This window comes from Hyperolius riggenbachi, chromosome 9 (genome assembly GCF_040937935.1).
Source record: "Hyperolius riggenbachi isolate aHypRig1 chromosome 9, aHypRig1.pri, whole genome shotgun sequence".
Taxonomy (NCBI): domain Eukaryota; kingdom Metazoa; phylum Chordata; class Amphibia; order Anura; family Hyperoliidae; genus Hyperolius; species Hyperolius riggenbachi.
The window spans coordinates 3626056-3650624 of record NC_090654.1 but is presented as its reverse complement, the minus strand read 5'-3'; the positions used below and the strand labels follow the sequence as shown (position 1 = coordinate 3650624).

The 24569-nt window shown below is 48.0% G+C and overlaps 1 protein-coding gene across 1 annotated transcript; it reads right to left on the bottom strand.

Moving 5' to 3' along the window:
* Nucleotides 1-1779: 1779 nt before the first annotated feature.
* On the bottom strand, nucleotides 1780-22708 carry MKRN2 (makorin ring finger protein 2). The gene is made up of 8 exons (XM_068251797.1): nucleotides 22537-22708; nucleotides 20860-20988; nucleotides 18968-19158; nucleotides 16304-16614; nucleotides 11894-12108; nucleotides 11315-11425; nucleotides 4192-4336; nucleotides 1780-2119 (listed from the first exon to the last, which is right to left on the bottom strand). The coding sequence occupies exons 1-8, from the start codon at nucleotides 22560-22562 to the stop codon at nucleotides 1979-1981; spliced, it is 1269 nt and encodes a 422-aa protein (XP_068107898.1). The 5' UTR covers nucleotides 22563-22708; the 3' UTR covers nucleotides 1780-1978.
* Nucleotides 22709-24569: the final 1861 nt, after the last annotated feature.

Below are 24569 nucleotides of genomic sequence, written 5' to 3'. Positions count from 1 at the left end.
TTACAGGTTCAATATAACTATGACTAAGGGTGAACTCTGAGCCCGATACGCGTCAGTTGCTCCTGTGGCTTTTCATGTCACTGTATGTGGTTTTTTAAAATAAAATCTACCAGCTTTTATCCATACCACTGTTCTGCGGATCTTCCTTTTGCTGCTGCTTCACCACCTGCATGTAGTATGAAAGCCGACAGATACTGAATACTATAAACAGATTGTGCAGATAAACTATTACTACATGGAGGTGGTAAAATTGGCCAATCCAAATTGGATATGTGTACCAGGCTTTACAGAGTAGTGATCTGAGAGGTGCAACTAGCTCTGAGTTGGTGGATTATGCAGTCATACAGCTTGAAAATGGACCAATCAAATTTCACTATGGCAGGGATTGGACCGTTCTCAAGCTGCATACATTTGTATAACTTTGCATCAACTCAACCATTTGTGTCACATTGACCATCCCTGTTAGCGAGGAGTGGAGAGCTGAGTCAGAGGTCTGATGCCCCACAGCTGCACTACCCACATGTGACATCACTACAGACCCCAGAAGGGAATCAGCAGATCTGAGGCAGAGGTCTGAGGTCTCACAGCTGCACTACCCACATGTGACATCACTACAAACCCCAGAAGGGAATCAGCAGATCTGAGTCAGGGGTCTGATGCCCCACAGCTGCACTACCCACATGTGACATCACTCCAGACCCCAGAAGGATATCAGCAGATCTGAGTCAGGGGTCTGATGCCCCACAGCTGCACTACCCACATGTGACATCACTCCAGACCCCAGAAGGGAATCAGCAGATCTGAGTCAGGGGTCTGAGGTCTCACAGCTGCACTCCCACGTGTGACATCACTCCAGACCCCAGATGGGAATCAGCAGATCTGAGTCAGAGGTCTGAGGTCTCACAGTTGCACTACCCACATGTGACATCACTCCAGACCCCAGATGGGAATCATGGATCTGAGGTCTCACAGCTGCACTACCCACATGTGACATCACTCCAAACCCCAGAAGGATATCAGCAGATCTGAGTCAGGGGTCTGAGGTCTCACAGCTGCACTCCCACGTGTGACATCACTACAGACCCCAGAAGGGAATCAGCAGATCTGAGTCAGAGGTCTGAGGTCTCACAGCTGCACTACCCACATGTGACATCACTCCAGACCCCAGAAGGGAATCAGCAGATCTGAGTCAGGGGTCTGAGGCTTCACAGCTGCACTACCCACGTGTGACATCACTCCAGACCCCAGATGGGAATCATGGATCTGAGTCAGAGGCCTCAGACGCACAACATTGCAGCACTTCCTGCAGTAAGGGCTGGTGCACACCGAGCAGGTTTTTTGGCATTTTTGCAGCCGCTTGCGGGTGCGGATACACTTGATCAATGTATCTCAATGGGGTGGTGCACACCAGAGCGGGAGACGTTTTGCAGAAACGCATACTCCCGGGCTGCTGCAGATTTTGGATTGTGGAGGCGTTTCTGCCTCAATGTTAAGTATAGGAAACAGCAAACCGCTCTGAAAAACGGCAGTTCAGAGCGGTTTTGCGGGCGTTTTTGTTACAGAAGCTGTTCAGTAACAGGTTTACTGTAACAATATATGACATCTGCTACACAAAAACGCTTCCCAAAACCGCAAACCGCTAGCTGAAACGCTACAGAAAAATAAAAAGCGTTTCAAAATCTGCTAGCATCTTGCGGATCTGCTAGCGGGTTTTGGTTTGCACCGGGCCTTACTATCTATCTGCAGAAGGGAGGATGAGAAAAAAAAATAATGAGACAATTAACAAAAGGAATAAGTTTAATGCTGGCTAGAAGTTGACTGTTAAATAAAATTCTTCAGACCCCCCCCCTTAGATCTGCAGAATACTGTGACCGGCGGGCGTGGAAGAGCGATAGTGTTCTTTATTTCATTATTGGAAGGACACTTAGACCTGCCGCCCCTCCTCCGTATACACCGCGTCTACATCGCTAATAACTACTCAGGAGGAGGCGGCGCCCGGGCCCCCAGCGGAGAGGTGCATGAAGAGGTCCCCGAGCTCCGTGACGCTGTCATCCGTGGGCGGAACGCTGCGATTCTCCCGATCTTCAATAAAATCCCACAGTCTGACCGCATTGAAGAACTGGCGAGAGAGAGAGAAGATATTATCAGACAGGACATTTATATAGCGCCAACTTATACCGCTGCAACGACATAACCGCACTGCGGAAGCTGTTACTGAATGAGGCCTCTTGCACACTACATGCAATTCCGATTTTTTATCGGATCAGATTTTTGATTCCAATTAAAAAAAAAAAAAAAAAAAAAAAAAAAACATACTGCATGCTGTTACTTTTTTTTTTTTTAAATCGGAGGGAAAAAAAACAACAATCGGAAACGCATGTGGTGTGCAAGAGGCCCAATACCGATCATTTCACGGGCTGGAAGTCCTAGGATTGTGGAGCACGCAGCTGTCTGATCACATGACAAAGCCATGTGACCACACTATATACCTGCAGCCCTTCACAACTGTCAGAGGCGCCACAATACAGTAAAATACTCAGACAGTTCAAAGTGGGAGGTATTGGTGGACTTCCCCAAAAAAAGACCCAGCATAAATAACACCTTAAATCATAACCTCCAAACAGGTAACACGTTTCGCTGGTATTCATCCGCTTCTTCAGGTAATAAAAGGAGCAGCTTGCCTGAACTCTCAGCCATAAATGACTTTTTTTTGGCAGAGAGTTCAGATAAGATACTTTTATTGCCTGAAGAAGCAGATCAATACCTGCAAATCACATTGCCTGTCAGGAACTTCAGATTAAAGAGACTCGGTAACAAAAAAAAAACAAAACAAAAAAAAAAAAGTTCCCCTGGCGATACTTAACTCGGGAGGGGGAAAGCCTCTGGATCCAATGGAGGCTTCCCCCATCCCACGGCGGTCTCGCTGGGCCCCTCCGAAGTCACAGCAGACAATTTGTCCTGCTGTGGCGCAGGCACGGTAGCGGCTGCAATATTTACTTTCTCCGGCTCCAGCGCAGGCACGGCTCGGAATCAGCCGGAAATAGCTGGACTGGGATCGACTATTTCCACCCGATCCCGAGCAGAGGGCCGCTACTGCGCCGGAGTAGTAAATATTTAAATCCCCGCTGTTCGGAGGGGGCCAAACGAGACCGCCGTGGGACGGAGGAGGATGGGGGAGGCCTCGATAGGATCCGGAGGCTTCCCCCACCCGAGGCGAGTACCCCCCAGAGGCACTTTTTTATGATACAAGTTTTCTTTAACCTGCTGGGCGTTCTGATTCCCGCAGCCATGTGAGGGTTTTTTTTTTTTTTCGCCCGTTTTTTTTTAATATCATGTAGCTAGGCTAGCGCTAGCTAAATGGATTCTCCCCGTTCAGCTCCTTCCCTCCCACCCTTCTGATCGCCGCCGGCGATCACGCCCATAAGGAAATCCTGTTCTGAACGGGATTTCCTTGAGGGCTTCCCCCGTCGCCATGGCGATGAACGGAGTGACGTCATGACGTCACAGGGACTCCCGATCCACCCCAAAGTGCAGCCTGGCGGCGATTGACCAGGCTGCGCACGGGGTTTGCGGGGGGGGGGCCTCTTTCGCGTCGGGTAGAGGCGGATCGTCAGCGATCGGGTAGGACACACAGCAAGCAAAGTGCTTGCTGCGTATTTAAAAAAAAAAATAAAAATTATTCAAATCGGCCTGAGCGGTGCCCTCTAGCGTCTCTGGACGAGCACATCACAGCTCGTCCAGAACGCTAGGGAGGTTAAAGTGTTATTTAATGCTGAATCTCAACTTGCTGTGTCCACCAATACCGCTCTTTTTTCTAAACAGTTTTTAGTAGATTTTGCTCTATTTTGGTGCCTCTGTTCAGTTACCAGTAGTCCACCCTTGGTAGAGTGATGTTACACCCCTAACCCCCCCCCCCCCTCCCCGGTGATTTTTCAACATTTCTGTAGCGCGACATCTTAACCCGAGTGGGGTTGGGTCTGATCTCCCCACCTGCCCAATCTGTGGTTACCTTGGTGGTAATTCTCCTTTGTATCATTTCACGATTTCTAATTGTTCAGTATTGCCCAATGCCACATACTGCACTATCAGGGGGCTTTCCATTGTCTCACAATGGTTAGGGATTCAGTTCCTCCATTTTCCAGCATTTACATACAGAACTTGCAGCATCCCCCATGTGAGCAGAAGTCTTACCCGCACGTTGCCTTCCGATCCCAGCTGCTTGCGGGGCTTCTCGGGGTCCGCTCGGGTCCCATCGGGGTACGCATGAAGGTACAGACACTTCCCTCCAAATGGGCAGGTGCCACGCCCCTGATCAAAGTACTTACAGGCCTTCTTCCTGAAACACAGAGACCCGACCGGTCATCACGGGAGCAGGAAATACAGTCAGGACATTTATACTCTACAACCCCCTTGGCATTCTGATTCTTTCTGGATTTTAGGATCTAAAAGCGGTGCAATTTTTTTTGCACCCTTTCAGACCCTAAAACCTTGAAAAATTATGCTGCCCGGGAGATCTGCACAGCCCCAGTAATCACTCACCTCCCTGGCTCCAGCGCTGCAGTTATGCACCCATCCTCTGGGTGGCGCTGCAACTCTAAAGTGAGATTGCCGGCTGTCGTCATGAAGACAGCCGGCGATCTCATCAGGAGGAAGCAGAGCCCCGGAGGAGAGGAAGAAGAATGCTTACCTGAGGAAAATTTAGTCGTGCTCAACACCAAGCTTAACCCTAACAAGTCTGGCTGTGCAAATCTGGCCTAATTGGCTATTCATGAGGCAATGCTCATGCAAATATGCATTTGCTTTCGCATGCCAAACTATGCAGGGTCATAAAACCAATACTGCAAAGCGGTCGCCCTGCGGGAATAAGTTCATGCTACATTAGCACTATCCAGGAGCGCCACGGGGAGGATTCCCAATGTCCTTCCCAATGGGGGCATTGGGAAGCCTCCCCGTGGCGCTCCTGGATAGTGCTAATGTGGCATGAACTAATTCCCGCAGGGCGACCGCTTCGCGGTATTGGTTTTTGACCCTGCAAAGTTTGGCATGCGAAAGAAAATGCAATTTTGCATGAGCAATGCCTCTTGATAAGCCAATTTAGCCAGATTTGCACAGCCAGACTTGTAAGGGTTAAGCTTGGTGTTTGAGCACGCATACATTTTCTTGTAGTAAGCATTTTGCAATCTCTATCCTTTGGAGGCAGGTGGTGGATGGCTTGCTCTAGGTGGTGTGAGCCCTGGAGTGGGCTGTCTGTGCCTGTCCTCCCCCCCTTCTGGAGTGATGTGTGTGAAACAGCCCTGAGCCTCGGGGTGACCCATACGTCACTCCTTTCCCATGCAGTGCCCCCAAGTTAATGCACAGTAGCAGAACACAATGGACGTTAAGGTAAGGTAAGTTTTGCACAGCCAGACTTGTATGCGTGCTCAACACCAAGCTTAACCCTTACATTTTCTTGTGGTTAGCAGAGAGGAAGAAGAATGCCAGCCGATGTTGGGATCTCCGGGAGGTATGCAGAAACGCTCCCGCTGCGCGCTTTGCTCTGCATACAGCCTCCGGCAGATACCCCGAGCACAGGTCGGGATTACCCCCCCTTAGCTGCAGTTTTTTGCCCTGACCCTAGCTCGGGATTACCGCCAAGGAGGTTAATAGGAAATAGAGGGTCAGCTGCCAGAGTACCTGGTCCCCCCAAGTCAGCGGTGCTATCCCTAACCTGTCCCTCTCCACTGGCATCTTTCTGTCCTCACTCAAATAAGCTGTTGTGACACAAATACTTAGAAAGCTAGCTTAGGATGCCACCGCACTCACCAACTACCGCCCTGTGTCACTTCTCCCATTTGCATCTTAACGACTTGAACGACACAATCATGCTGAACTAAACCAGTATATTTATGTACCAACTCCCTGCTTGATCAATTCCATCAACAGGGATATGTGAGGGAGCAGGCTGGTGTTGTACTTTATACTGGTTGAACTCGATGGACGTATGTCTTTATTCAACCAAAATAACTATGTAACTATGTAATTGTAACTAGAGTTGGGCGAACAGTTCGGCTGTGTTAGCCGAACTGCAGCCGAACTGTTCGGCTGCCCAACCTGTCATTTTGCTGTGGCTCTTACTACTTCCGGGTCGCAATGACCCGGAGTAGTACGTCTGCGCTTGCCCGGCGGAGCGCGTCCTAGATCGCGCTCCCGTTGCCGGGCACTCTGCGCATGTGTGTGACGTCATGAGTGACGTCACACACATGCGCAGAGAGTGCCCGGCAACGGGAGCACGATCTAGGACGCGCTCCACCGGGCCAGCGCAGACGTACTACTCCGGGTCATTGCGACCCGGAAGTAGTAAGAGCCACAGCAAAATGACAGGTTGGGCAGCCGAACAGTTCGGCTGCAGTTCGGCTAACACAGCCGAACTGTTCGCCCAACTCTAATTGTAACCACTCCACAGAAACAGCTCTTCCTAAAGTGGCCAACGATCTTCTCACAGCTAAAGCCAAAGGCCATTCCATACTCCTTGATCTGACATCAACATTTGATACTGTTGACCACACTTTATTCCTATAGATGGAAGGATCTGTAGGAGTAAAGGACCTCACTCTTTCCTGGATATCTTCCCATCTCTCTGGAAGGTCTTTCACTGTCTCTTACTCAGGTCAGACCTCCTCTCCTCATCCTTTGTCCGTAGGGATACCTCTAGGCTCCGTCCTCAGTCCTCTCCTCTTATCCTTCTACATGCACGGCCTTGGTAACTTATTCGGCTTTCAATACAACTTATATGCAGACAATACACAACTACCTCTCAGCCCCAGACCTCAATTCCCTCCACACATGTTCCTGACTGCTTGTCTGCCATATCCTCTTTCATGTCCTCTCGCTTCTTAAAACTTAATAGGAGTCAAATAGAACTAATCATCTTTCCACCTCTCTGCCTGATATAACAATAAAATGTTAACACCCCTATGTGACGGACGAGCTGTCAGACCAGAAAACGCAATCGGTTTCCTGCCTCGATTGTTGCGTTGCCAGATCAGAATCTAATGTCTGTGGATACCAGGCAGTCAAGCCTGGGGGTATCTGCTGTCTTTATAGGAGTTAGCGGAGTTCTTTTCATAAGAGCAAGTATGCTCACTGAAAAGACCTGTGATTTGTAATTAGCATATGACTGGGATCTGGCCCTTGGCTTAAGCTTCTCAGGTTGTCCAAGCTGATCTCACTCAGATGATAATTGAGTACCAAGAGGCCTTCCTGGCCAGATACACCAGGTGTGAAGCTCCCACAACAGCAAGCAGATGGCCAGTGTCCTGCCTTTGGAAAAGACAGGATGAGCTCACAGCTCACACCTCAATGTGAATTGACAAGCAAATGGGGCTTCCGCCTGCTCTCCAGACAAAGCGTCTCCATGGCTCAAAAGGGATAGGATGCATGTGAATTATGATTTCTGCTTATTAAAGGAAAACCGAGTATCACCCAGAGGTGGGAGGAGTGCATTCGGATCCGTTGAAATTGGACCAACGTCTCGGTATACAAATCATAATCATACCTCCTTTGGTTAAGGAGTTATGGGCCCCTCGGTAACCATACGCCCTAGCACCCGCATCCAAAGGTATCATATTAATCGGTAGGTTCTGGGGATCGATAATATGTAATTATTATTTGTGTGCCGGCCGCGTAGGTCGGCCTAGAGAACATGTCAGGGTTATGGGGCTTGTGAAAGCCCCTGCCCAGATGCGATTACCATAATCCGGCCCGGGGGCCGACTCTGGAAGCCCGCCTCTGAACTCAGCTCAATTAAAAGTAAGGCCTCTTTTCCACGAACTGTTAGGCTGTGAAATGCCTCTCAAACTCTCACAACTGCTCACTGCTGCCTGGCAACTGCTCGCTGCTGCCTGGTAACTGCTCACTGCTGCCTGGTAACTGCTCACTGCTGCCTGGTAACTGCTTGTTCCTGCATGATATCTGCTCACTGCTGCCTGGTAACTGCTTGCTGAGCACACAGCTCAACAGTCCGTGGAAAGAGGCCTAAATGAGCTGGCCGGGCAATTCAGTCCTCCCCTGTGTACCATCACCTGATCGAGCCAGCCAGAGGACCATGTGGCTGGCGGCCATTTTCCTGGGCTGAAACAAAGGACATTTTCCATGTGCTCCGATTCTCCCAGAAAGGACATATTTCCACGAACTTTAAGTATCCGTTTTTTCTCCATTTTTATTATCTAGACTGTGTTATCATTTGTCTCTATAATTGTTGATTTTAACGATTGTCTGTATATATTAATTATTTATATTGCATTTTAATAAACCAACGCTAACGTCAGTTTGTTTATTCCGCTACCCTAGTATTCAGCCGTACACAGAAACTGAACCCGGGTCTCTGGAGAGTCGCTACTATTGTCGCTAGCTAGACAGAATACAGCGTGTTTTAACCGTTTTTATTTGTAGATCTAGACTCAGCCAGTCAGTGGGCTCCTCTGTCCCATGGTAACAGAGGTGGTGGCAGTTATACCCTGAAATAGTGTGTAATTTGTAATTACCGTACCTCACAGGCTCCCTTCTAGCCGGTCTGCTGCCCAAATTCCAGCGGTTTCTGCGCACCGCCTGTGACCACAGCTTGCATGGTCTGTGTGCTGAAACCGATTGGAAGGCAATTTGCGGTCTGGCCACTAGGGGCCCTGTGACACCCTATAACTTCAGTTCCCAAAGCACGGTGCTAAGGGGTAATATTCAACTCCTTTCTCTCTCTTCTTTATTCCTCACAGTCACTCCCTAACCAGCTCCTGTCATGTCCAACTCAAAAATCATATCTCGCATCCGACCTTGTGTCACTCAGGACACAATAAAACATTAATACATGCTCTTATAATATCTTGTCTGTACTACTGCAACGTACTACTTTGTGGACTACCTTCTAACAGACTGGCCCCGCTCCAATCTGTACTAATCTCAGCTGCTGGTCTCATTCATCTCTCCTCTCGCTCCTCCTCTGCTGCTTCTCTCTACCTTCTAACAGACTGGCCCCGCTCCAATCTGTACTGATCTCAGCTGCTGGTCTCATTCATCTCTCCTCTCGCTCTTCCTCTGCTGCTCCTCTCTGTCAGGCTCTTCATTGGCTGCCCACTAACCTCTGACTGCAAACTTTACGCCTTGAAACGTTTTAAAGTTTGAATGTGTCGCTTGAATCTTGCGCTGTCGTGTAGTGTGCGTTTCCTGAGCCAATCAAAATGCCTGTTACAGGAAAGATCATTGGCTTCTTGTTGAGGCCATGATCTTTCCATTACAAACACTGCCCGAACTCTGTTCAGAGCTCACAGAACAAAAATGTGTGGAGACAGTGGCAAAAAATAAAATAAAATTAAACCCCCTTCTACCCCGCCCCCTCCCATAAATACCATAATAAAAAAACAAGAAAAAGTGACCGCAGGAAAAAAAAAAAAAAAAAAAGTTACGCAAGGGATTCAGCTTTAATATGTAACATATTTTTTCAAAATACAAGACACACCTAGGTTTAGGTGTCTCCAAGCTATACAGCCCAGCTACACTACACTAACCCCCTGCTGCCCTCCCACCTAAGTCACTACTGTAGTACTGTATGCACAACATGACAATTGTTTCAGGGCCACGGCGGGTTCCCTTCATCAGAGAATGTCTGCACTGTATCTGATGAAGGGGACCCTCCGTAGCCCCGAAACAATGGTCATGTTATACATACAATAATGAATAAAACATCCTGGAAAATGGACATTGGTGTGCTAGCCGAACTTGGATTTTTCTCATGCAGGACTGATGTGAGCTTTTGCATCCTGGCTATGCACCCAAATCACTTACGGTAAGGTGTGCCTCTCCAAAACGCCATACTGCACTAGAACAAGATGTGTGGCGACATCTAGTGGCAAAAAACAAATTTCACACTACATAAATTAAATAAAAATAAATTAACCCCCTCCTATCCCGTCCCCTAGGTTTAAAGTTGGGGGGAGGGGGGGGGGGGGAATAATAAACCTCAGTATGTCTATAGGGCAAGGGCATCTTATGTACCCCTGACAAAAAAGAGAAAAAAAAAAAAAAAAACATTTCTAAGCTTCACTGAATTAACACCCTGCTGCCCTCCCAGCTAAGCTACACCGCACTAACAGTTCAGCTGTTACCCGCCCAGTGCCACACCCCTTCCTTCTCAGTCCGGCCTGCTTCCCCACGCATTCCTCTTCCTCCTCTGTCCATCTTCTGACAAAGCTGAACACGGTGGCCTTCAGCCACTATGCAGCTCAGGGTCTTCCTGTGGATGGTGGACTCTGTACTTCCATATTGGTGCAGCTACTGTAACCCCAGCGCCATGCATGTACTGGGGTAACCCCAACAAGTCTTGGGGAAGAAAAAGTGTTTTATACACCGAAAGAAAAGCGATATCATGAGGGTATATTACTGTTAATTTAGCAACTAAGGGCTTGTAATTATTGATAGGGTACAATGAGGGGAAAAAAGCAGAATAAAAGAAAATACATCTTAATTTCCAATTATTATATTGTTTCCATACATTGTACTAGTGACATCATTTAAATGTGGCCAGGACAACTGGGCAAATAAAATGTGTGGGTTTTCTCTATAGTATATACTATATAGTAGTATGTACTTTTTTCTATAGTAGAATGTTTATTTTAAAACTATAGGGGGTGGAACTTGAGAAAGTATTTTTTTTGTTTTCACTTTACAATTTACAAAGTCATTATTTAGGTGTGATAAGCAGTGATAAAGTTATGGCCAAATGAATGAGAGGAAGACTGAAAGGTGAATAATTATTGTTGGTAGGAAGGGTAAAACAGCCTGTGAAGTGGTTAACTAAAGGATCCAGTTCTGTAGCCAACCTACAAAGCTCTCCACAATCTCTCTCCCCTGTACATCTCACATCTGCACACAAGCTTCTTCTGTCCTCTAGAATCACCTCCTCACATTCACGTAAACAAGATTTCTCACATGCTTCACTCCTCCTCTGGAATCCCTTCCAGAACACAATCAATCACTCTAACCTTTAAAATTCTTAAACGCTCCCTCAAAACTCACTTTTTCCGACAAGCATCCATTACCCTTCATTCTCTGGTCAAGTTGGGCTCCTTACTAGAGAACTTAAAGACACACTACCTCTAGGTGTGAATATTGCATACTACTCCCCCCTTCTCATTTTGGTCATCCCATTACATTTGTCAATGTAAATACTAGGTTTACCAATTCTAGGCTTTGTGTACACCATTGTCTATATTATGTACCCCATGGGTTTCTTACTTTGTACAGCGCCACGGAATATGTGGCACCTTTATGAAACAATCATAATTACCCCATTCCTTGCTTGAAGGCTTCAATAAGCTCGTTCTTTTTGGTCTGATCTTCCACCCAATAAACGCTGGGGATCACAAACTCCGATATCACACGACATTCTGGACACGATCTGAAAATAAACACAATGTATGAAGACGGAATATAGAGTTATGACGACCCAACACAAAATAAAGTGAACAGCCTTACTGATGGGAGACCAAGAGGGGAGGAGACTCCACGTCAGTAAGCAGCCTTACTGACGAGAAGCCAAGAGGGGAGGAGACTCCACGTCAGTAAGCAGCCTTACAAACAGGAGACCCAGAGGGGAGGAGACTCCACGTCAGCAAGTAGCCTTACTGACGGGAGACCAAGAGGGGAGGAGACTCCACGCTGACAGGAGAGCAGCTGTCACATGTTGTAATTCAGCACTTCTACAAGGCTTATAAACAGAAAACTCTGCTAAACAAGTAATGCCTTTCCCATCACGTATATGCTAGCACAGTTGTAATATATTTCATCATAGTGCCCCTTTAAGTTCCCCTCACTCAGCTTTAATATGTAACATGCACATTCGGGGGCCCTACGGCCGGACACTCACTTTATGACGGGGTTCTCAAACTGTTTGGCGCATCTCCACTGCCGGATGCAGGACAAGCAGTAGGTGTGATTGCAGCTGGAGAGGATGCCAAACCGTCGCTCCAATGGTGAGGCCTTGTCATATACAACCTCCATGCAGATGCTGCACACCTTGTCCTGGCTGGCCTGAAAGGCAAAGGCCTTCTCCATGTCCAGCTCAAACGCCGCCATACAGAGCTAGAGAGACAGAGACGCAGAGATCAATGTGTGGCAGAAACATACAGGAGCGCAACTAGAGGGGAGTACAATCATACAGAGCCAGAGAGACACAGATCAGAGCTAGAGAGACAGAGACACAGGCATCAGAGCTAGAGAGACAGAGACGCAGAGATCAATGTGTGGCAGAAACATACAGGAGCGCAACTAGAGAGGAGTACAATCATACAGAGCCAGAGAGACAGAGAGGCAGAGATCAGAGCTAGAGAGACAGAGAGATAGATCAATGTGTGGCAGAAACATACAGGAGCGCAACTAGAGAGGAATACAATCATACAGAGCTAGAGAGACAGAGAGACGAGAGAGATCAATGTGTGGCAGAAACATACAGGAGCGCAACGAGAGGAGTACAGTCATACAGAGCCAGAGAGACACAGAGAGGAAGAGATCAGAGCTAGAGAGACGCAGACACCAGAGCTAGAGAGACAGAGAGATCAATGTGTGGCAGAAACATACAGGAGCGCAACTAGAGAGGAATACAATCATACAGAGCCAGAGAGACACAGATCAGAGCTAGAGAGACAGAGACACACAGATCAGAGCTAGAGAGAGAGATCACTGTGTGGCAGAAACATACAGGACACAACTAGAGAGGAATACAATCATACAGAGCCAGAGAGACACACAGACATCAGAGCTAGAGAGACAGAGACGCAGAGATCAATGTGAGGCAGAAACATACAGGAGCGCAACGAGAGGAGTACAGTCATACAGAGCCAGAGAGACACAGATCAGAGCTAGAGAGACAGACGCAGATCAGAGCTAGAGAGACAGAGACACACAGGCATCAGAGCTAGAGAGACAGAGACGCAGAGATCACTGTGTGGCAGAAACATACAGGACACTAGAGAGGAGTACACTCATACAGAACTAGAGAGACACAGATCAGAGCTAGAGAGACAGACACACAGGCATCAGAGCTAGAGAGACAGAGAGACGCAGAGATCACTGTGTGGCAGAAACATACAGGACACAACTAGAGGGGAGTACAATCATACAGAGCCAGAGAGACAGAGAGGCAGAGATCAGAGCTAGAGAGACAGAGAGATAGATCAATGTGTGGCAGAAACATACAGGAGCGCAACTAGAGAGGAATACAATCATACAGAGCTAGAGAGACAGAGAGACGAGAGAGATCAATGTGTGGCAGAAACATACAGGAGCGCAACTAGAGAGGAATACAATCATACAGAGCTAGAGAGACAGAGAGACGAGAGAGATCAATGTGTGGCAGAAACATACAGGAGCGCAACGAGAGGAGTACAGTCATACAGAGCCAGAGAGACACAGATCAGAGCTAGAGAGACAGACGCAGATCAGAGCTAGAGAGACAGAGACACACAGGCATCAGAGCTAGAGAGACAGAGACGCAGAGATCACTGTGTGGCAGAAACATACAGGACACTAGAGAGGAGTACACTCATACAGAACTAGAGAGACACAGATCAGAGCTAGAGAGACAGACACACAGGCATCAGAGCTAGAGAGACAGAGAGACGCAGAGATCACTGTGTGGCAGAAACATACAGGACACAACTAGAGGGGAGTACAATCATACAGAGCCAGAGAGACACAGAGAGGCAGAGATCAGAGCTAGAGAGACGCAGACACCAGAGCTAGAGAGACAGATCAATGTGTGGCAGAAACATACAGGAGTGCAACTAGAGAGGAATACAATCATACAGAGCCAGAGACACAGAGACACACAGATCAGAGCTAGAGAGAAAGATCACTGTGTGGCAGAAACATACAGGACACAACTAGAGAGGAATACAATCATACAGAGCCAGAGAGACACAGACGCAGAGATCAGAGCTAGAGAGACAGAGACGCAGAGATCACTGTGTGGCAGAAACATACAGGACACTAGAGAGGAGTACACTCATACAGAACTAGAGAGACACAGATCAGAGCTAGAGAGACGCAGAGATCACTGTGGCAGAAACATACAGGACACAACTAGAGAGGAGTACAATCATACAGAGCCAGAGAGACAGACACACAGACATCAGAGCTAGAGAGACAGACACACAGGCATCAGAGCTAGAGAGACAGAGACGCAGAGATCATTGTGTGGCAGAAAAATACAGGAGCACAATTTCTAGATGATGATTTACCAAGGAGCTATGTACATCGATGTAGGCACATCAGCTACGCATCAAAGTTTAAATGAGACGGCCGAGACCGCAGGAAGGGGGGGGGGGGTTTAACTTACCCGTGCAGCCGTCTGATTTGATGCGTCCCAAGTCACGTCTCACTCATGTCACTCCCACTCTTCCTCCTTCAATCCGGAAGGTGAAAACATGGGAGTAACGTGGAGAGCGACGTGAGACGCATTGGATCAGACGGCCGCACAGGTAAGTTATCCCCCTCTCATGCGGTTACAGCCGTCTCATTTACATGCAGAGTAGCTAGGAGTATGTAGCCAGTCAGTAAAAGCAACACCATTTCTAAATAGTCAGCCATGTACATCGGGGCCACATCGCTCAGCTCAACTCTCAGGCCCGTTTCACACGGCACTCTGTTTACACATAGGGATGTTCACACAACTGCCATGCAATTGTGCCTGATCGAAAAAGTGTCGTCATGCTGAATTTAAAGGACATCTGAGGGGACATGATAAGATAGACGTGTGTATGTACAGTGCCTAGCACACAAATAACTACGCTGTGTTCCTTTTTTCCCCTTTCTCTGCCTGAAAGGGAAAAAAAAAAAAAAAAAAAATCAGGTAAGTGACAGTTTCTGTCCGGGTTGGGATTGAGTTGGACAATAACATAACCGACACTGATAAGAAATTGCAGCCACATAACATTTTCCTGGCAGTAAATGGCTTTTGAGAGTAGGGAAGAGCTAAAAGGGGTCAATAGTTCATAGATTTTATCTCTGGCATACTTCAATGAATGGGTCATTGAAAAAGGCCATGAAACAGTAAAAACTTTAAAGTAGATTTAAATATAAAATAGGCTGTGGGATAACTATAAAAGTCATTTCTAGAAGGAGGGGAATAGATACAATTGTTTCACCTCGGACGTTCTTTAAGCATCTGCGCTCATGTAGTAAATATCGTAACACCGGAAGAATCGCGTAGCAAATCGCGCTATTTGAAATTCATGCGATTTAGCCATGTAGAATATTTTGCCCCATGTCACAAACCCCGCAGCACTGAACACATCCGAATGCGCACTAATCACATTGCAAAAGAAATCGCAATCGCACTGCAGCGCATAATCGCGATTCTCAGTGTGAAACAGCAAAGATGTCCAGTAACCGTGCGATTACAAGTGAACAATCGTATGTCCAGATCAGATCAGGAAGATCGAAAGAGAAGAAGATCATATGCAATCCATCCGGACATTAAGAAATCCAAACTGTTCCCAATATCAAAACCAGTTGAGATTGTACCTATGGAAAAATCTGCCATGCCGACCGGCCAGTTCAATAAGGAACCGGTCGGTAATGCGATTGTTCAGCAATGATAGGACTTTTCTGTTTCCATACAATACAATCTGAACGATGTGATCAAAGACACGATTGTTCCCTGAAATTAAACCTTAAAGGACACCCGAAGCGAAAATAAACGAATGAAAAACAATTGTATCTATCTTTCTTCTCCTAAAAATTACTTTTTAAGATATTCCACAGTTTTATTTTATGTTTAAATCTACTTTTTAAGTTTTAACGGTTTTATTGTTTTTGCTCAATGACACATTCATTGAAGTATGCCAGAGCTAAAATCTATGAACTATTGACCCTTTGTATCTCTTTCCGTCTCCCAGAAGCCATTTTCTGCTAAGAAAGTGTTTTATAGTTGGAATTTCTAATCAGTGAGGGTCACACTGTAGTCACTTCGTGTCTGAGTCAGGACTGAGTCAGCCACTTACATACCTGATATTTAACTCTTTCAGACCGAGAAAGAAGAAAAGGAACACAGCCTAGATATTTGTGTGCTAGGCACTGTACATACACATGTCTATCTCATGTGACTTCGGGTATCCTTTGATGAACGTGTGGCGGGGGCTGCAGGCACCAGGCCGGAGGGCGGGGGCTGCAGGGCCCAGTCAGTGGGCGGGGGCTGCAGGCACCGGGCCAGAGGGTGGGGCTGCATGGCGGGGTCAGTGGGCGGGGCTACAGGCATGCATCAGCAGACAATACTCACCTTCTCGTGTGATTTCCTCTGCTCCAGGTCATACGGGTGAAGCACTTGTAGATTGCAGATGTCACACATGTCTCCATGGAGATAGGCACAGTCCACCCCGAACTGACAGGTCCCTGCTGCCGCATAGGGGCACAGCTGCTGGGGGTCCCCGGGATAAGGGCTGGCCGCCTCCCCCTCTTCCAGCCCCGTACAGATAGCCTGTAGGTAGGAGTGAGGCTTCAGCGCCTGCTCGTCATATTGTGCTTCGCCGCTGTAACTCGGGCTGCAGGCGGGATCCGAGCGGTGCTTGTCCTCCGTCAGGCCGGATAAGTCTGGAAACACAGAGACCCGGAGTCAGGAGAGGAAGGGGACATTTGTACAGCTCTATTCCCTGCCCATGCTGTGCATTTATGGTTTAAAGCCAACCATTTCTTGTTACAGCTGATACAAATCCTGCAATATATCTACAGGGCGTCTACTTCCTACTTTCATGGAAACAGACATATTGTTACCATCCTGTGTTTACAAATTACCTGATAAGTCACAAATGAGGAAGAATTACACAGGCTAAACACATACAGGGTGCATATCTCTGGGTTTCCTTCTGTCCTGTGCAAGGTCCAATTCAATTGTAATAATACCATTACGTGTCCAAGATCTCACTAGGCTGCCTGCCGTGTCCGTTTTGCAAAATACTCACCCGTCACCAATTAATTCTTGTCCCTTAAAGTGAACCTCCGGACTAAAAATCTACTCAGCAGCTCTGAACTTTGTTTCTCTTATACAAGCCTCATTTTTAGCTGCACAGAAAAAAACTGCCCGGGCATTTTTCCCCTGATGCTGTGCAAAGCATGATGGGATTTCTGATGTTCTCGTTTTGCTGTTTTGGTGCAATTGTTTTTTTTTTTTTACACTTTGAATTTGACATTTGAAGCCTAGTGTGTGCAGCTGGGAGGGGTAATCAGGACACAGGATAGTTGGAACTGTGTCTCCTGCTCCTTGTCACCTCCTTTCAACCAAAAAGATGGCTGCCCTCATGACAAAGATGGCTGCCCCCATGAATCACAAACATGTGTCTGTTCTTTTAAAACAGGGACGGTAAAAGATGATATTACCTATCTATTCTAATTAACATAACTAATGTAACTTAATGACAGTATGTTTGTTTAGGCTGAAGTTCCCCTTTAACAAAAGAAACCCCCCGCACAGACACGGCTATGGAGTCGGATGATTTTTGTACCGACTTCACAGCCCTGCCCACAGGTGGTGATGGAACAGAGAACTGTATGAAGAATTGATGCCCAATGTTACAAGCTGATCCAATTAAACAGAATCTAGATCCATTTCTCATCCGGTGTGACCCCGGCCCTAATAAAAAGGTGCCACCCAATGCGCTGTAACCAGAGGAAGAAAAACCAAGGCAACATGCACAAATACAGAATTCACAAGCGGACAATCAGGGCGCCACCCCCACGTGTTACTGCTGTGGGTGGAGGTTTGTATTGTCAGCTCTCTGATTCAGGGCCTCGGTTTGGTTGCTCTGCTTAGAGTGGTCTCTGGTGATCTCCGGCTATAGATGCACGTTGGCCTCCTGCCGCATTGGCTGAGATGTTGGAGCATCATTGTGGGTGGGGTTAGTAAGAGAATAATGCTATCTGCAGCATTCAGCTGAATCAATCTGCCAGGCTGACTGCTTGCAGAGGAGGCTGCTGTATTCACACTAAACTCCTCGGCAGAGGCGATTATTATCGGTGGGGTCGGTTGTGTTTATCTAGTGTGTGTGTGTGTGTGTCATTAGGCTGGTGATTAGACCTAAAAGATAAATCAAATTCAAACCAAAATCGTAATCACCAAGATCACGATTTCGGAATCGTCAAAGCGGCGATTTCTGCAATTACATCATTTCCACATGGGGCAAACTTAAAGAAATGGCTTCAAACCTCCCTCTAGTCCCAGTGGGTGCGGCGCGCAGCATCAGCAGTGTTGGAAATACCTTCCGCACAAGTCCAACGCTGTTCATCCTGTATCGCCATCTGCTGGCTCCTGTGCACGGCATACTTCCTGGTTCCTGTACGTCACATGACATACAGGAAGTATGCCATGCACAGCAGCCAGCAGGAGGAAAAGTGGATAGACGGGAATCGCTGGACTAGTGCTGGAAGGTATGTCAAAGGGGGCACAGAAAGACCCAGAGGGGGGCACAGAGACCCAGAGGGGAGGGGGGGGGGGGGGGTACAGCGAGGGAATACACAGGCACAGAGGGGGAACAAAGCTTGATTTGAAGGAAATTGTGAATCCAATTAAAAAATTGTGATTTTGGACAGAAATCGCTCAATTCAATTTTTTCCAAAAATCGTTCAGGCCTACTGGTGATGCAGTTCATATGCTGGCGAAACTGGTGAAAGTCACCCAAATGTATTCAGACATTACTGAGTGATGAGCTCCCCCACAGCCAACCGAAATATTGCCGGCATGAATCCAGCAGAGCATCTCACCAACATGACAAAGACCAAGAGACTGTCACCCTCCATTTAGGATACAGGATCTGCTACAAGTACAGCTCTGAAGGAACCATCAGTCTCCACACACACAGCTGAGGGGATCTTCCAGTCAGTTTCCTTCCATTGGTTACTCCCCCAAAGGAGATTCTCTCTACAGCTTTATTTTAGCCTGACTGCTACCCACCGCGATCTCTGAGCACCAGACCCTTCTTCTCACGTCTTGGATGGGCAGGTTTGGTGGCCACTGGTTGGGTTTCTTGGAGCAGAGGTACCGGCAGTACCGGGGGTGACAGAGGAGGAACCGTTACTTCAGTGGCTGAGGGAAGGTCCTGAGGAGTGAAAAGTGTAGGCCCCGAAGGCTTCACATGGTCATACCTGAGGGGAAAAATACATAATATAGTAGGACATTACACTATGACTATGGTAGGATTAGAGTGTGAGCTCCTCTGAGGACAGTCAGTGACATGACTATGTACGCTGTAATGTGCTGCAGAAGATGTCAGTGCTATATAAATACATAATAATAATATGGTAGGACATTAGACTATAACTATGGTAGGATTAGATTGTGAGGTCCTCTGAGGACAGTCAGTGACATGGCTATGTACTCTGTAATGTGCTGCAGAAGATGTCAGTGCTATATAAATACATAATAATAATATGGTAGGACATTACACTATGACTATGGTAGGATTAGAGTGTGAGCTCCTCTGAGGACAGTCAGTGACATGACTATGTACTCTGTAATGTGCTGCAGAAGATGTCAGTGCTATATAAATACATAATAATAATATGGTAGGACATTACACTATGACTATGGTAGGATTAGAGTGTGAGGTCCTCTGAGGACAGTCAGTGACATGACTATGTACTCTGTAATGTGCTGCAGGAGATGTCAGTGCTATATAAATACATAATAATAATAATATGGTAGGACATTATACTATGACTATGGTAGGATTAGAGTGTGAGCTCCTCTGAGGACAGTCAGTGACATGACAATGTACTCTGTAAAGTGCTGCAGGAGATGTCAGTGCTATATAAATACATAATAATAATATGGTAGGACATTAGGCTATGACTATGGTAGGATTAGAGTGTGAGTTCCTCTGAGGACAGTCAGTGACATGACTATGTACTCTGTAATGTGCTGCAGAAGATGTCCGTGCTATATAAATACATAATAATAATATGGTAGGACATTACACTATGACTATGGTAGGATTAGAGTGTGAGCGCCTCTGAGGACAGTCAGTGACATGACTATGTGCTCTGTAATGTGCTGCAGAAGATGTCAGTGCTATATAAATACATAATAATAATATGGTAGGACATTACACTATGACTATGGTAGGATTAGAGTGTGAACTCCTCTGGGGACAGTCAGTGACATAACTATGTACTCTGTAATGTGCTGCAGAAGATGTCAGTGCTATATAAATACATAATAATAATAATATGGTAGGACATTAGACTATGACTATGGTAGGATTAGAGTGTGAGCTCCTCTGAGGACAGTCAGTGACATGACTATGTACTCTGTAATGTGCTGCAGAAGAGGTCAGTGCTATATAAATACATAATAATAATATGGTAGGACATTACACTATGACTATGGCAGGATTAGAGTGTGAGCTCCTCTGAGGACAGTCAGTGACATGACTATGTACTCTGTAATGTGCTGCAGAAGATGTCAGTGCTATATTGATACATACTGTAATAATAATATGGTAGGACATTGCACTATGACGATGGTAGGATTAGAGTGTGAGCTCCTCTGAGGACAGTCAGTGACATGACTATGTACTCTGTAATGTGCTGCAGAAGATGTCAGTGCTATATAAATACATAATAATATGGTAGGACATTGCACTATGACGATGGTAGGATTGCATTGTGAGCTCCCTGTGCACTGACAACATACTCCCCCTCCAGAGAAAGAGTGCATGTGAGCATAGTTCCCCCTGTGTGCAGACAACAAGTTCACCCCCCCCCCCCTCCTGTCAGGGTCACCTTCATTTAGGTTATAGGTAACCCATCTCACTGATAAATGCTGGGAGCGGGGGCCTTCCTTACCTGCAGCGGGTCCCGTAGGCACACTGGCCCTTCTGGTAGAAGCGGCATATGGTGGAGGGTTTGCTAGTGGCGAGGTCATGTGAGAACAGGCAGCGATTTCCCTCCCGGCACACTCCATGGATGAAGTATCTGAAAAGTCAGGAAAATTGAGAGTTCAGTATTTTATCACAGATAGCAGATATGGTTGTGCACTGCGGCATCACGTATACAGCCAGGAGCTCCTCACACCAGGGCTGTGGAACCAGGCTTATGGCTGATAGACAACACCTCTGCGATCAGTGCGCACAACATTCCCTGTGGATTCACAACAGCTCTGCAGAGAGTGCATATGTAGAGTATAGTACTGCTGTGTAATTTAAAGGACAACTGAAGTAAGAAATATACGGAGGCTGCCATATTTATTTCCTTTTAAACAATACCAGTTGCCTGACTCTCCTGCTGATCCTCAGCCTCTAACACTTTTAGCCATAGACCCTGAACAAGCATGCAGCAGATCAGGTGCTCTGACTGAAGTGTGACCGGATTAGCTGCATGCTCTTTTCTGGTGTGTGATTCAGACACTACTGCAGCCAAAGATCAGCAGGACTGCCAGGCAACTGGTATGTATTCCATGAAATCAGCTCCTGACCAGCTCACAGAGCTGTGCAGTCATAGGCAAGGGGCCTGTGGGGATGGGAGAGCGGCGTGCCTGGTGGGCCTGCGGGGATGGGAGAGCGGCGTGCCCCGTGGGTATGTACGGCGGTCCAGCGGTCTCTGGTCCTTAAGTGGTCAGAGACTGCTGGTCAGTGGCATAGATAAAAAGCTGTGGGCCCCAGTGCAAGTTTAGCATTAGGGCCCCTACCAAGCATGCGATAGACAACAACTGATACAACACACCAAAACCAATCAAGTCCACCCCCGAGTCAGAGGTGCAGGAAGGGGAGCAGTGTGTTAGTGATCACTACTATCCAAAGCATCTATAGAAGTGATGGTTACCAGCACAGGACCAATAGAGAGCTAATACTGTGTTTGAGGGGTGGGCCTCTCGGGTCCCCTCTAGCCCAAGGGACCCGATGCGGTCACTACCTCTGCACCCCCTATTGCTACGCCTCTGGTGGCATACAAGGGGTTAATCACAGTATAAATGTATTAGGAGTCGGGAGTCAGTGCATTTACTCCCGACTCCAGGTACTCAGAAACTGCTCCGACTCCCCAGCCCGGGACACCCAGATCACGTCTCTCCCGGGCAGGAGAGCCAACATCCAAGCAGGGGGAGTGGAGGGGTAATGGGGGGTGCTGTAAGGAGGTAATGGGGGTGCTGTAGGGTGGGAAGGAAGGGGGGAGGGTAATAGGGTGCTGTAAGGAGGTCATGGGGGATTTGAGGGGCATGGGGGGGGGGGGTGCTGTAAGGTGGGATGGGGACCATGGAGGGGTTCCTGTAGGGAGTAATGGAGGGGGGTCCTGTGAGGTATAATAGGAGGTTACTGTAGGCTGGGAAAGAAGGGGGAGAGGTAATGGGGGTCCTGTGAGGTATAATAGGGGGGTGCTGCAGGGTGGGATGGGGACCATGGAGGTGTGGGGGTCCTGTGGGGGGCACAGAGGGAGAGGGGGGTCCTGTGATTGGGAGGGGTGGGGTTCCCCACAGCACAATGTACCCCGCCCCCTCTGGTCTCCCGGGAGACCCCCCCGCGCGCTCACCTGCAGGTCACGTGTTTGACGCTCATGGCTGCAGCCGGTGCCTCACGTGACGCCGCTTGTTGTTGTGTGAGCTGCTCTCGCGCACGGCCCGCCCCTTTCTCCTATATCCGCCCTGCCGGACACTCCCCCCCCCGGCCGGGCAACGGCTGCTATATGTGACGTCACGGGGCGTGCAGCGAGATTCCCCCCTCCGGCCGGAAACAAAGGAGGCGGCTTCAGAGTTCCGTCCTGAGAGGGTTCCGGGGAGAGCCCCGCCCCTCCCCCCGGCTATATACACATCACACTGACAGGGATCCCTGAAACCATGACAACATGCTGCCACCTGCTCAGTTTGGAGCAGGAATGATAAGCTGCACAGAGCAGGAGGCCCTCACACCTGCACTAACCGTACAGCCAGACACACTGTGGGAGGGGCAGATCAGCAGTGAGGGAGGTAGAAGAACAATGCTGGCCATTAATCTGTATAATATATATATATAGTGACACAAGCCCATATTCATTTCTCTTCTGAGTTTCCTCCTCACTGATATTTTCACATATTGGGCTCTATTCACAATCACACATGTGGTAAGAGATTTTTTTTTAACCGCTATAGTACTAGTGAGAATTTCCACATTTTTTCCACAAAAACAACTACGAACAATGCGTAATTTCATAGTAAACATTCGGAATCCATGCGTAAAAAAAGTGGCATAAAGAAACTTAAAAAAAAATGAAAGTCCAGCAAACACAGCACTCGAGGCTGAAAACACCTTAGTGGTATGGATGAGCTCAGCTCGTCCATTACCGCCAGAGGGTGCCGCTCAGGCCCTGCTGGGCCGATTTTCATGAAATAAAGAGCAGCACACGCAGCCGGCACTTTGCCAGCCGCGTGTGCTGCCCGATCGCCGCCGCTCTGCGGCGATGCGCCGCGAGCAGCGGCAAAAGAGGGTCCCCCCAGCCGCCTGAGCCCTGCGCAGCCGGAACAAATAGTTCCGGCCAGCGCTAAGGGCTGGATCGGAGGCGGCTGACGTCAGGACGTCGGCTGACGTCCATGACGTCACTCCGCTCATCGCCATGGCGACGAAGTAAGCAAAACACGGAAGGCTGCTCATTGCGGCCTTCCGTGTTACTTTTGGCCGCCGGAGGCGATCAGAAGAACGCCTCCGGAGCACCATCTAGTGGGCTTTCATGCAGCCAACTTTCAGTTGGCTGCATGAAATAGATTTTTTTTTTATTTAAAAAAACCCCTCATGCAGCCGCCCTAGCTATCTTAATAGAACGCCAGGGTGGTTAAAGAGACACTGAAGCGAGACTAAATCTCGCTTCAGCTCTCATATATAGCAGGGGCACGTGTGCCCCTGCTAAAACGCCGCTATCCCAGCTAAACGGGGGTCCCTGACCCCCCAAACCCACCCCCCGCAAACCTTGGTCGTCTTCTTGGTCGCAGATTGTGCTTCCTGGAGGCAAGGGCTAACGGCTGCAGCCCTGCCTCACAGCGCGTCTATCAGACGCGCATCGCCGCCTCTCCCCCGCCCCTCTCAGTGAAGGAAGACTGAGAGGGGCGGGGGAGAGGCAGAGATACGCGCTGACAGACGCGCGTGGGGCAGGGCTGCGGCGGTTAGCCCTGCCCCAATGCGGAAGCGCTCCCCCGCATTAAGGAGGGGATTTGGGGGGACAGGGACCCCCGTTAAGCCGCGGGATAGCGGCGTTTTAGCAGGGGCACACGTGCCCCTGCTATATATGAGGTCTGAAGCGAGATCTATTCTCGCTTCAGACTCTCTTTAAGTCAATGGGAAGCGAAATATATCACCAAGTACTAGTACCGTGTTTCCCAGAACATAAGACACTGTCTTATATTAATTTTTGCAACAAAAAAATGTACTAGGGCTTATTTTCAGAGGATGTCTTATTTTGGGGGAAACACTGGTAGTTTTCCTATACAGAATGTATATACTGCCTGCCACGCTGAAACACAAGCAGCATACTCAGAGCTTGTGGTTTGCAGATATTGGCTCTCACTTACAGGAAGAGTCTATTTCTTGCAGGCAGAG

Excerpts from the sequence above, each read along its gene's own strand:
- MKRN2 (XM_068251797.1), bottom strand. The coding sequence starts at position 22,562 with ATGAGCGTCAAACACGTGACCTGCAG. Across the intron at positions 19,159-20,859 it reads GCCTACGGGACCCGCTGCAG|GTATGACCATGTGAAGCCTT; the intron begins GTAAGGAAGGCC and ends TTTTCCCCTCAG. Across the intron at positions 12,109-16,303 it reads AGAGGAAATCACACGAGAAG|CTCTGTATGGCGGCGTTTGA; the intron begins GTGAGTATTGTC and ends CTGTCTCTCTAG.